General features: G+C 37.8%; 1 protein-coding gene across 2 annotated transcripts in view; it reads left to right on the top strand.

Annotated features, from left to right (window-relative positions):
- The window catches only part of MVB12B (multivesicular body subunit 12B), a 45,023-nt gene that overhangs the window by 25,042 nt on the left and 5,162 nt on the right, over positions 1 to 14,819 (top strand). For both annotated transcript variants that reach the window (XM_053472802.1, XM_053472801.1), the window contains exon 8: positions 13,005 to 13,060. In XM_053472802.1, the coding sequence (XP_053328777.1) occupies positions 13,005 to 13,060 (56 nt within the window). The remainder of the gene's footprint in view (positions 1 to 13,004; positions 13,061 to 14,819) is intronic.

A 14,819-nucleotide genomic window follows, 5' to 3' on the forward strand; every position in this document is an offset into this window, starting at 1 on the left:
TTTATTGGGCCAACGCTGGAAAACATGTTAACCTATCATTTTTTTTTCTCTTGGGCTAATATGCCAATATCCAGTTTTTCTTATTTAAAATGAAAGTGTTTCCGAGACAGGTATTAGTTAGTGACTGTTGGCCTCCAGCCTATGTGCAAAGCCTTGGACTGACTGTTAGCTGGCCTTCTGTGACTTCATGGGGACAACAAACTCCATAATCTCCCACTGCTTAATAGAGTAAGGTTTGGTCACTGGGAAATGTTTCTGATAGCTCATATAGTTCCAAGTGCTTGGACATTTAGACTTAAAACAGTTTGTATATGGAACATGCGAAGGGTATAGGGAATATGGCTTCCATATGCCTGTCTGCTGTTCACATGTGTTTGTATAATTTAAAAAATCAAGAGGAATTACAGTGTATTATTTCTACAACACTATAATTATAATTTATTAGGGTTTATTAAGGATTATGCATTATGGGATTATGGGAATGTAGTTTGCTTCTAAGCAGGGTATTTTATTTCATATGTAGATTGTATTTGAACTCAAAAACAAAAATCTTGTTAAAAACCTTCAGTGGTAATACTTGCTTTTCATTTGTTACACAGTTGCTGCAGTATAATGGGTCAGATCAATAATTAACCCCCATAGTAAAATTTCAGATGTTTTATTTTTTTATTTTTTATATTTAGATGTGCTTGAATATTATGGAACCTATATTAGAAGAAAGCTTTGCCAATAACATTAGCATTAGGTAGCCTCTGTAAGTGTTTTGTTCATACCTACTACTACTATTTCTTCTCCCGTCAACCTGCAAGACTGCCCAGCACCGCGGGATATCTTCACTACATTCAAGTGTATTTTATAGCTCTTTATTTAATAACAACCTAAAAACTCATCTCCCTGTCCGTGGTTATTCTCACCTTTGTTCCATCCCTTTTAACAACCATGAAACTCTATTCTTCAGTGCCCACAAAAGAGGAGTAGATCTGGATCTTTAAGACTTCATGAAACTTCATATGCCTAAAAAGAACAAAAAAACCCACATCATTTAATTAGTAAGTGGTTCTTTTAAGGTTAAAAATACTCAACCTTTACTCAACCTTTACATTAAGTAACGGTGTCAGTATTTTGTAGTAGCCATTACATAATCAAATGACTATATTTTGTTAATGAACTTAAAGGCTGCATAAGCATTCTGCTTAAAGTTGAATTTAATCCTAAAGTACACTATCTGACCCAAACTATGTGGACACCCGCCCTTATTAATGAGTTTAGGTTTTTAAGCCGCTGCCATTGCTAACAGGTGTATACATTTAAGCACATATGCAGCCATATCCATGGATGTACATTGGTACATTGGTAGTAGAATGGTTCCTACTGAAGAGAGCAGTGACTTTAAACGTGGCATTGTTATAGGATGCCACGTTTGCCACAAATTAACATCCGCACAAGCACCATCAGGAGCTTCATGAAATGGGTTTTCATGGTCAAGCAGCTGCACACAAGCCGAAGATCACTATGCTAAGCATCGGCTGGAGTTTTGTAAAGCACATGGCCACTGGACTGTGGATCCGTGAAAGCGTGTTCTCTGGAGTTCTGAATCACGCTTCACTATATGGAAGTCCTGGTGCCAGGAGAATGCGACCTACCAGTTTGGTGAAGGAGGTATGATTGTCTGGGGCCATATTTCAGGAATTGGGCCCTCTTGTTTTTAAGGACAATGGGCGGTTCCTAAACCCATTGAAAACAATGCATTTTGAGCCCGTATATGTACGGGCTGTGTCATTAAGGGGTTAATGAAGGGTAATGTTAATGCTACAGCATACAATGACATTTTAGACTATTGTACGCTTTGTGGCACCAGTTTGGGGAAGGCCCTTTCATGTTCCAACATGAGTGCGCACCTGTGCACAAAGCAAAGTTGGTAAAGACACACAGACCGCTGACCCCAGCCCCCATTGAATACCTTTAGGATGCTACATGGTACGGGAAGATAATAGTTACATATTTTGCTGTTAGTGAGAGCACTTTTCTTTATGGTGAAATAGAGCATGACTCGCGATTTAGCCTACAGAACTCCCATGAAGGTCCAATGCACTTTAATACAAATGGCTGTATTATTTATCTGTTTAGCCTTTTCCCCAGCCTATGGGGATTAATATTAAGTTTTCTTTGGCAATCGCCAGATTGCACAGATTTTGCATCCCAAATTGTCTCGCGTTTCTTATATCCGCAGCAACGGATCAACAACAATGAATCTGTGATTCCCGCGTCCTCTTCGGAAATCCTTAATACGCTGCCTGCATCTGCTTTTAATTTACTCCTAATAATTGAAAGATGCAGCAGAGTTTTCCAATTAAATCCCTGCTCTCTGCTGTTTGTGAACGCTTCTCCGTATCGCTGATTGCAAACTGACAGGTGAACTTGCGAATGAATTAAACATGAGGAAAGCATACAGCGTCCGCACTAAAACCTGTGCCATCATTGCGAATTCTAAATGCAAGATGTCATTTGCATAATATTAATTTCTTTATCAAGTGTTCTCCTGTATTCAAAGAGAAAATCGCTCTGACAAGCCAGAGAAAATAGCTTTCTTTTTTTTGGATTTCACAAGGATTTATTACTTGTATAATTCCATATCCTTAATATAATGTGAACCGCTCTCAGATTTCTATGGAACGCTTGTTAATTGTTCCAGATGGCACACGCTGATTATGCAAAATTATAACAATTTTTTTTTCTTTTTATTCCTCCAGAGATATTTTGCACCAAATTAATTTTTTTTTTTTGGGGGGGGGGATTTCTTATCTTACTGTTTGTATCAACGTTTAATTTAATCTGCTTTTACATTTGTCGGAACCTTTCTTTCCCTGTTTCATTTTCTTCTCTGACAAAGAAAGATTAAACCCATTTTTCTCCTTTTGTGAAGCGACACAAAGCTCTGTGCTGTTTCAGGAGTTAGGCCATTTTTGTAAAGATTGAAGCGAAACTCCATTTAGTTTACTGCTCAGGAGAATTAGGAAGATGAGAGGGCCCTTATGTTTCATAGTAAAGATCTGTGTGTTAAAGAGACCTCCGGTCATTTAACTACTCATCAGTATAACACGAGGGGCCAGCAATACAATAAAGACCTCCACTTGTACTTTTGGTAAAGGTAATTTATATGGCGACAGACAACTCTATTGTTTCTTTGTTTTAATGGTTTCCAAATTCAGAAAGCCCCATTTTTTCAATACATATTTAAGATGAAAATCAACTCTTCTCTGACTGACTTGATCTCCATAGTTGCCTTGAGTAATAGTCTATAATTTTCTAACTTATTCTGTTATCTTCAATGCACTTGACCTCCCTGGTATGTAAATAGGTATATGTTGAGTCTGTGGGCTAAGCGTAGACACTGTCTGTTTCATTGGATTATGTGCGTCAGTCATTACCGCTTTACTTTTCACTCAAATGGTACTCCCTCTATTGTCTGCCAAGTGGGGTGCACCTGCTTTTATCTCAGTCATGTTTAGAGGAACAGTAATGTCATTTTTTTTCTCAACTTTACCCTTTGAAACAATGTTAAATCTACACACCATAAAATCTTCTTTGGAGACCCTGTGCGCCAACAACTTTATGACGTCCAGAGATGTTCTTATATGCCCCTTCCTCATCAATGTTTCCTCAGGATGACCATGGGAGTCAGAGATTCTTCAGTTTCAGGCTCTCATATTTACATCACCCCCGAGAGTCTTTGCAAAGTTGCTTGCTGTCGTTGCAGCTCATTTCAGAATTCAAGGAATCTCTCTTATAACTTACCTGGACAACTGGCTATCCAAGCAGAGTCATCCTCTACCCTGCCAAAGCATGTTACTATTGTTGGAGGCACTTTTCAGTGCTTAGGCTGGATTTTAATTTGGAAGAAATTCAATATCCTACCCTCCTGTCAAACCACCTTCCTGGGTCTTCTCTAGTTCCTCTTCTTGTTTGGTGGCCTGGAGTTCCAATGACTGTTGGCTGTTGAGAGAAAAAAAAGATTTTTACCTGCATTAATTATGACTCTTCCTCTTAGCAGAAAGAAAGTAATGTAATGGCCTCAGGATGTGCAGGATGGGGTCTGCACATCACTTACAGCCTCCCTGTGCCATGCCCCCCCCCCACTTACACATCCATGCTATCACGCACACACACATTTTCATTTACTCGTTCATTCCCTCATTCAGTCACTCGTTCATTCCCTCATTCAGTCACTCGTTCATTCCCTCATTCAGTCACTCATTCATTCCCTCATTCATTCAGTCTCTCATTCATTCCCTCATTCAGTCACTCATTAATTCCCTCATTCAGTCACTCATTCATTCCCTCATTCGCTGATATTCATTCACCGGTACTCATTCATTCCCTCAATCACGCATACTTAATCCTGCCTTGTGCAGCGGCTGTTTAGTTTAGATTTAGGCACCCCTGAGGGAGCGATTGCCCAACCCCCCGCCCAGCCCGCCCCTGGATGGAGGTGGATTATTTTCATCCGTTTTTATTTATTTATTTAATCACATTAAAGGACACACCAGCCATCATAGTCACTTGAATGCATATGATAGCTGTGTGGTTCCCTTACATTTTTGTGGTGTCCCCCTTGCAAATACATTAATTGCCCCTTTTTGCATCCACCAGCTATTTTTCTTGCAAGAGATGCATTCAACTCGAAGGCATACAAAAATAAAATCAAGCTAAGTGTTATTTTAATACATTTGTTTTGCTAAAAGCTTTTATGGCAATAGATCCCTCGAAATCGTAAGCTTGATGTTTAACTTCACCTATTCACTGTTAGACGGAGAAGAACTGATATCTTCTAGATGACAAATGGCATTTTGCCCACATTGCAATTGTCAATAAATGGATTTACTCATTGTTTGGAGAATTAAGCATTCTCTTTGTTCAGTAATTGACTTGTCCAAACGCCAGATCCTTAACTGGCGACTGAATTTGGCTTGCCATTCCAATTAGCTTTTTATTTCTCCATTTAGTCCATAAATAACTGGTCTGGATAGGGCACTATTCAACTCTTTTGTTATGTTTTTCATCACCTTGCTTATTCTGGGGCCAACTTATTGTGAGAGCCGGCTATTGTCTGTACATAGGTATAGTTTGGTAATTACCCAGAGGCAGATGGGTCAGCCTGGCTAACTTGGCTACTAGAAACATGGATTTGATAAGTCAAACATTAAGGGGTAATTGTGGTCCAGCTCTGAATACAAAGTGTTTTTTCAAAGCATAAAATGGCGGGTTTATATAATTATAAGTAGGAATTTAACTGGTTTTATACCTTTTTTTTAAAAGAAATAAATATTCCAGTTGTTTGGTCTTGAAGTAGTTACATTGTTTTGTTCTAAAAGACTAAGTGGCTTAATAGATGTCTTTTTTTTAATTTCGTGTGTCAAATTAGTGCTAAGATACAGTATATCGCCCATTATAAGGAGATTAGAGAGATTTATGATTTAAAATTACTTAAATATGTTTTAATGGGGCCGTTAGCTAGATTATATTAATACTTTATGGAGTGGATATGGTGACAGGGGAGGCTTAATGAGCAGTGGTTACAGGATCAGATAACACATGAATAATGGGGAGAAGCTAGATAAATAGTTTAGGGTTCATTGAAGCAAATTATGTCCTTGTGACAATGATACCCATGCATTCGAAAGACCGTGAGTACCTGTGCATGTGCGGACCTCTAGGATGTGCAGGATGATGGGGTCTGCACATCACTTACAGCCTCCCTGTGCCATGCCCCCCCACTCACACATCCATGCTATCACACACACGCATTATTTCATTTACTCATTCACAAGCATTCATTTCCTCATTCAGTTCTTTTTGGTGGTTTGGTTTAGGACTGACCTAGCAGCACGCTGTTTTGACAGACGCTTGTCGGGGTTACGTTTATAGCGCCAGCAGATTCTGTAGCACTGTTACAAGAGGGCACAATAAAAATATTTCACGTTTTTTAATTTAACAATAATATTAACGCTCATTAAGACATATTGATACAGAAGGAAAGGGGCCTTCTTCTTGCAAGCTTACCCATTAAGGATATAAAGTCAAATTTTCTTCCCATACCTCTTCAATACGTTGCAACGCTTCGGTGTGTTTTTTTTATTTGAAACCTCTCAAGGGAACAACGTCACCGGCAGAAATATTTGGGAAGGTTTGAATATCTCTTCACTAATGTCACGGTGAACACAATCTGTATATTGAAGTGCTTTAGAAAAGGGCTTGACAAATCCCAGGAACCAGGCTGACATGGCTCCTAGAACTTTAGATCTGGCTCGTTACCCTCTCTCCGGTACCTACAAAAATGTCGTGCTGGCTTCCAGGTTTGTCTGTCTGGCTCCTAACTTCTAAACAAATGTATTCAGCCGTGCCTTGAACTGAAAACATGGACAGAAGTTACTGTAGAAATAACATTGCCAGGGTATTTTTTATGATGAGTCAACGCATATTTTAAGACTGTTTCTACCGACAAATAAGCTTTTTCTATAAAAAAACAAAAAATTCATATATTTGCTCACACAAAAGATTACATTGAAATAGAGCCCATTAGATCGCATTGCTTTTGGTTTGTGCATGTGATCAAACCACCAGTGACTTTGAGGGGTGAAGTCCATAAAATTAGACAGATGTGTTCCTCCTGCCATTGATCATAACTAATTACGCTGAGACAAGGTCTGTATTAATCGCTGAATATTGTAACCTTTCTGTAGATCAGTGCAAACACTTTGGCTTTTTTTCTCCTGGGCTCTGCAACTGCTCTGTTAATAAAGAGAAAAATCTTTGATTTGCATTAACGAACGGGACTAATTGTTGTCTTGTTAATTGGCTTCGGGGACTGAGTATTATCTTAATTACAAGGCTCAATTATCCTAATAGCTGCAATGCCAGACAATTGAACATTTGAGCATGTTGAGCTGTTATTTTATTGGGGCCAGTGCTAATGGAATTTGTTAATTAGCAGGATTAATTAGTGGAGTTTTGTTTACTGATTAAATTGCCTTCTCAGATTGTTAGTTCCATGGGGCAGATAATGCCTTTTTACCTGTATCATTTTTTTTTTTTCTTCCCATAAACGTGAAATATTTTTTGGTATGAAAATGATCATAAACCGCTTAGTGTTATCCTGTACGATTCAGTATGATAAACGCCAGCGGTTAATTTAAGCGGTACCATATTAGACCCATTTTACTCATTAGGTCTCCCATTTAATGTGATTCTGAGTCTTGTTTTGGCTTTTTGGTGTAGTGATGCTATTTTTCATACTAATGCATTTTCGTGCCGAATTTTACCGTTTTGTCTGACGAATGAATGAAAAAATGCAACATTGGGAAAAGGAAACTAAAAACAAATACGCGCAATATGAAAATCTTCATTTGTATGCCGCCACGGCCGCCATTTTAACTACACTAAGAGGAGGAGAATCTCGCCATCTACACGTTTATTTCTTGTCTCCATGGCAACCCCTGACGGACCAAAGTTGGATGAATGTCTTGCAACAGGAAAAATTTTTTCCCCCTGAACACTAAAATGAACTCAAACTTCCCGTTGGTGCCACGTCTACTATTTATACATTAATACCATCACATTTTTCTTTGTGTAGGCTTTAATTGATTGATAAATCACCATTACTGTTTGTTCCATGGCTATATTTTTGTTTACCCTTTTTCCCACCTAAACCCCTTTTCCTAACATTTTCTTTCCCTTTTCACCTTGTCTTTGTTTTGTTTTCTCTCTCGCTGTCCCTTCCCTATTCCTTTTGTCTTCAGCTTGTGCTTCTTAAATCACAAGAGGACAGACATACAAACTCCAGAGACATTAATAAAACCATGTAATTATGATCTTGGAGGCAGCGTAATCTCAGACACCAAAAGAAATATCGCACTTTGCAGGCTCTGTCTTTTGCTGAACTAATTGAAGTGAAGTCTTATTTAGCTGAAGAACATGTGCTTTAGCTTCTGTATGGATATGATATGTGTACATCCCCATAGTAGTAGTTTGGTAGGCCTCGTATTACACATTTGTATTATTTGAGCCTGTGACTAGCTTAGCGCACCGACATTTTTTCTTATCCCCATAGTAGCAGTCATTACATTCACAGGAGCGTATGCAGAATGTTCTAGGTGTGTGTTTTGGTTTCTTTTATATCTATATAGTTGCCGTATACGCAATCACTTTGTGTGCTCTCACTGTAACTCTCTGGCTAATTAAGCTTCGATTTAGTATTCCAGGTCACATCGCTTGCATATTTCTTGCGAACCTCTTTAATATTTCTTCATAATGAATTTTTTTTTGTCTAGGTTGGGACTTTAGGAACAGTTGAGTAGTTAATTACGTTTTTCTGCTCATCCTGTATGGTATATACATGTGTTGAGAGGAGAGGTAGTAAATTCTATATGGAAAATAAGCTGTTACTGTCTTATTATTTAGGGGGCCACAATAACGCCATTTTTTTTGTATTATATCCTCATTGAAGTAAATTAAATTTTGGCGACACTAGGTCCATAAAATATGGACAAGAGGATCCAGTAAACATAGCTGCTGTCTATACTGTAAGTTAGTTATCAGTGATATGATAATGCAGATTTTTTTTTTTACTCACACTTAAACTAGTGATTGTGCAAACTTTACTTTTAACATAAGTAATGTTTGCTTAAACTTGAAAAAATGTTTACTCTTATGATTTAGGTTATGAAATATGGGAGGCACATCTGGTGACATTAAAACTTGAGCAGATTAAAACGTTACATTACATCTCACTTCTCTTACTGGAGATAACAGCCTAGAAAAAGTTGCTTGCAAAGGAGTGCCCAGAATTTGGTTTGGATGAACAGCGCTCAAATAGCATTTTTATTTCTGTTCTGTAAAAGCCTATGAGGAACCTTTCAATGCTCTAAATAATACTTTTTAACGTTAAAGTTTAACCCTATACAAATCTAAAGAATACTCCACCGGTTAGTGACTCAGAGTCTTCAACGAATATTAACTTCTGTCTTTCTGTCGAGGTGATATGCTGTCATGCCTATGGCATTTGCAGCCTTAGAGTATGGGTTTGATCTTTATATAACGCAACATCCCTATGCCTTGTTGTTTTGAATTAAATAGAAAAATCTCCTAAAACCACATCAATAAAGGTGAGGGTATGATATTAATCATTTATGTGAGATCAGACAATTTCTAAACAAATAAGGTAATGGGTAAAAGAACAAGAGTAATTGAAGCTGTTCTTTGAAAGTGTGTGTGTTCGTGTGTGTGTGTGTGTGTGTGTATGTATGTATGTATGTTTGTATGTATGTACACAAGACCTGGGATATGTTTGATTTGAGCACAGGCTTACAGATGACTTCCCTACTACTTTCAGGTCACGTGATGCCTATGAATATCCTTTACATTTAAGAAACAGAAAGCTGTACTATGAACACCATACCACTGGTTTATAATGCAATTAAGGCACAAACCCATTAAGTGCTCAAAGACCAGCAGGAGACCATCTGTTTTACTGGTATCTATTATACCGTCCATCATTAGATGCAATATGCAGCAAGAAGAGTTTGCAAGAACAGTCAAATTATTATTTGTCCTCATCTAATCAGCTGATTGAGAATTCACTGCTCTGTCTCTCTCTCTCTCTCCATCTCTGATGTGTAGTCTCTCCATAGAGCTATACCACCAACAGCCGTATTGTATTTCTCATAGTATAATCTGAAAACTCTCAACGCCATGTCACTTTGGTGATCGTAACACAGTTGAATTATTGTATTTCTTGAGTAATACCATGTTTTAGGAATGCAGTTTCAACAACCTTCAAAGGTCTGCACCTCCCCAATATCTGTGAACCCATTGGTCTAAAACACCATTGTCTATCAAGTTTGATATCTCAGGCCATATGCATCAACAATGGATCCTGTTCATTCTATGATTTAATACAATAAGACAATTTATTTACATGGTCTTTCAGCAGTGGATCTCTGCTGTGACTTGGGGACGCTAGCCAGGTGTCAAACATTATGTATGAACAGAGCTTGAGATGGGGTAAATCGCCATCTTTCTTCTTCTTACATCATCTGATATTTTGGGATAATGGATTCCATCATGATATGTATGAAAGATACAGAGATCACAACATGCAGAGTGTGCTTCTGGAAATGCTCAACTTGCCCTTTACTATATAGCAGAAAGATTAGCCTTTCAAGCTATATGCATGTATGATTGAAATAATATAACATGTTTCTGAGAATTTCCAACGGATCACATGATGGGAAGACCCAACAAAATGATGATGGATTATCTCCTTCACTTAGACTGACACAAAAGGCATGTTAGACCACACATGAGGATCAGATATACATGTAATCAGGAGACTGGACTTAGTAATAGCTTGGGTGTGAAACAGAGGAAATATGATAGTTTTGAGTAAATTATTTCTTATCTGTAGGCCATATGCTGCTTTGAGGCCCTGAAATCCCATCAAGGTATCAGCAATGCCTAACTGTGAAATGAGAACATTCTTTCATACTTCACCATTTTCCTGAACCCATTTCGTCAACATATGCAATGAAAGCAAAAAGGACCAAAAACCCAAGAAACACAGTAAAGGAATTATATGAATTATTATATACATCTTTCAAAACAAATTGTGGTTCCAAACAAGATTGGTTTAAAACAAAATGTCTCATTTTTATTTGCATTCTATCTTTTCTAAAGGAGGACTGTTGTGTTCATAAAACGTATAGAAGCAGAAAATCTTAAGACCTGTTTACTGGATAAACAATACTATGGCTTAAAGCAGTATTTGTAATGCCTGATTTTACAGTTTGTTTTTAAATAAGATATGAAAAATGTATTTAATTACTTACATATTTTAAAAAGTTAATTTGGAGAGATGATAATTTTGTAAAAAAAAAGCTAAATTAAAGCTATATATTTTACTTTCCGTTCTCCCAGTGAATGAACAGTTAATTAATTGACTGCCAATGAGGCATGCCTGCCCCAGTATTCAGATTAGTACCAATTCCTTCGTTTTGTTCGGTTTAATTCTGCAGTCTCTAATATACCCATTTTGTCTGTGGTACTAAAACAGTATGAAATCAGACATTTTTTTCCTTCTTTTTCTCTTATGAGTCATTCCTGATACAAAAAAAACAACCAAAACAAAAACACTTCACTTTCGCATTTTTCATTTTTGTTGAGTTTATTTTACCATTGTGTTGACTGTTTTTGCTTTCAGAATATCATATATAGAACTGCTTCTACGTATCTTACTAGAATATTAGTATCGCAAACAACGTCAAATATGCATAAGTAGCGCTATTATTTATGGTAGATTTATTTTCTTTCTGTATACCTGACATCTCCATTCGGGGCTTATCAGGTTAACAATGCATTCATTCTTCAAGCTGTTTTTAACCATGATCTGTATGATACAGGGCATATACTTAATTACAGGCCTGCTTAATTACAGCTGTGTGGAAACTCGTTTGTTTAGGAGGATGCTAATTACACTGCTGAGCCTTTGGCATGGTTTTGTGTTCTGTACTCCGTACAGTGGCAGAACGCCCAGATGAAGTGGTTTCTGTTTTAATGACTGCAGGTGACACAGAGAGCGCTCGTTACAAGAAGCATTGTCCTAACTCACGGCTGACAGGCACTCGTAATACCGAGCCTTTCTCCGTATCGCAGCTGAGAGGGAGAACCCCCTCTGTGTATTCTATGGGGGTCTGCAGCATCGTCACCTGCAGAACAGCACAATGTATTAGCGGGGAGAGAGAGAGAGAAACGCTGCTAATGCACAGTACGCGCGTGCTTTCAACGCTAGTATCTACAGAAAATCTTTTTGAAATATTTTTCCAGGCAACCGCTGTATGTGCGAATCCATCTGCTGCCGATTTGTATATTGTTACCATGTGAACAGTTGCCAGCTTGTGCATTCTTGTCTTCTATCGCCTGGGCTCCAGTTTGTATATTCCTGCTGGGGACCCATTTTTATTTATTCCCAATGTTCAACTGCTGCGGCTTTTGTATTTGTGCTTAACCCCTTAATGACAATGACCGTACATATATGGGCTCAAAATGCATGGTTTTCAATGGGTTTAGGGACCGCCCATTGTCCTTAAGGGGTTAAAGCAAGTTTGTATATTCTTGCTGAGGACCAGTTCCATACATCCCGAGTGTCCCCTCTTCAGGAGAGAGCCCTCTGGATCTCTCTGCCCCGCTTTTCTTTCCTGAGATCTCCCTTTTCTACAAGCTCAGAATGTTTGCCGGACATGAATGTATCACAGTCCTAAAAGACACAATGTGTTTAAAGTAATGGGAAATGTGTTTCTATACTAAGCTGTATAAGAACGATATATTATTAAACTCATAGACAGGCGTCAATAGGTCACAAGAGGCATATAAAAAAGTAGTGATAAAGCCTTCTACATTTCTGATCAGACTCCATGAAACAAAAGTGTCCCTCCTTTGGTTTTTGAAGTCTTGGGGAGTTTGTAGTTTGTATGTTCTGTTTTATACGAGCCGAGGGCCAGTTAGCCCGTTTTTATAATCATTTTTCTCCTGCTAGATGGTATTCTAATATACTACTACCCTAGTGCTTTCTTTGTATACAGCTATTAACATTCAGAAATTAAAATATTACCCCCAACGTGAAACTAGGCCAGCGCACCTTCATAAGAATGTTCAGATGTCCTCTCTTGATATAGGCGTCTGTCCCCTGAAATGGGGGATCTCATGAGAATCTGCCATCTGCTGTATATTATATTTGTGCTGTGTTGGGCTGTTGTGTATTTATGTGTAGAGTATAGCACGAAGGTGCGCTGGCTTATTTTGTCTATTCTTGTATGAACTGTTTCTAGGGAGACAATCCTATGAGAACCTTGAGCATCCTTTCATAGTTGAAATGTATTGTCATTTTTTTAAACGTGTATTTGTGTTTTTTTTGTTCATCTTTATCATTGTACTTTTTTTTTTTTTTTTTACAGCCATGGACGGAGTGCCCTTCATGATCTCTGAGAAGTTTGCTTGTGCGTCAGAGGCGGTGAGTTGAATAGGAGTGAGTTTGGCTATGTCTGTATAGAAGGGTTTCACTTTGAAGGTTCTCTTCCACTTAGATAAAATATTATTTGCTCTCTCTGGTATGCCAAGCAAATAAACCTGCTCAGATCTGTAATTCTATTCTTTCACTTGAAGGTTTAATTGTGTAAAAACCAACAAAGCCAAGGGCTTTTCTGTTTCTATGGCAACAACCTATCAGTGCCTGTTTTGTTTTTTGCCAGATAGCGTTTAAGTGTTCCTGGGAAATATTATGAATGAGGCAATTTTTACAAAATTAAATATGATTTGGAGGAGTCTGGGAATTCAACAGCACTGGGCCTGATGTTTTTAATGTTTCATTTAGTTACAAAAAGTTACATTTAGTGCAGTAGGTAGAACAGCCCCTTTCAAATATTTACACATATAGAGTTTCAACTATTGTTTATGATTTTCTGTTTCCTTTTATATTTGTTTACTTTCGCCTCTCACAGACTTAACCACTTTTTGTCTTTTAGACGTGTTTTTGTTTTGGCTTCACACGGTCTCCTTCTTGTAGCATTATTTAACAGACCAGTAGTTGTCTGACATCTTCTGGATCTTCTAGATCCCAATAGTCCTGGTCTCAAGAAATGTTATCAGTACCCAAAATAAATGTGTCCTGCAATACAACTGCATAGTACAGAGTGTGTGTTAAGTTAACATCAACCTGCTTTATTTTAGGTTAAAAATAGTTAACAGCCTTGTATTCTTCATTGGCACCACTCTTTATTCATTACTTAGGGTAAAGATATATTGTTTTATAGTTCCATTTTAATGAATGAAGAATAGCCTTAGTGTCATCATATCATGCAAAAGTATTCTAGAAGTAAAGATGATCCCCCTGAGCTATAATGGGTTATATTGCTACACATACCATCTGAAGGCCCTAGCACAGATCTGTGCATCATATTATTTTTAGCCATAACACACCAAAAACCAGTGTTTGCACCATCTGTTTGGTTCTCATGGGCTATGAACATCTTCTTGAGTTAGGGCTCCAGGCCTTTCACATATTTTATATATTTTTCATCCGAGGGCTCCTTTTGTTTTCCTAATAGAACGCCTAATCCCTCTTTGTGTTCCTTGTGAATATTTTATAGGGACTAAAGTCCTGCTAAAATACCTAGATCTTAGCAAGGAATTTCCTGTATGAAATTGCTAATCCCACAGTTGCCACCAATAAACTATGTGCAGGTCCTGAGAAATCAAGGGTCAGCAACATCACATGTGACAAAGTAGCATCTTTAATGCACTTCCCATTTTTCAACTCAAAAATATTTAGCTAGTTGCTCTGATGGTCATTGTGAATTACGTCCAGGCAACAAATCTGCAGCAAAGTTTGCCAAAATTAAAAGACAGTGATGTAAAAGATGAGGTCATCTGCAGTACTTGTTAATGAAAAAGTGTTTATGTGTATCAATTTTTGGAATAGTTACTGTGCATTTTATAAGTTGGATGAAGTTTAGTATAGCGGTCCCAGAGGCAGTATTGTTCCCCAATGAAAGATACGTTTGCAGGGAAATGCATTTGTTTGGATTTGCTGCCCTCGTGTGGAAATCCAGATAAACTGCAAGCCTCAATCGCCTGTTTGTGAGGCCATTTTTGAGTAATGTTATTCTTAAAATATTTGTGTGTGTTACATGAACTCACATAAGGTATTATCAAAAGAATATATATCCAGTCCTTCCATTCATGTATCAGTGAATAGTCTTCCATGATCTCAT

The sequence above is a fragment of the Spea bombifrons genome, chromosome 8, assembly GCF_027358695.1.
Source record: "Spea bombifrons isolate aSpeBom1 chromosome 8, aSpeBom1.2.pri, whole genome shotgun sequence".
Taxonomy (NCBI): domain Eukaryota; kingdom Metazoa; phylum Chordata; class Amphibia; order Anura; family Pelobatidae; genus Spea; species Spea bombifrons.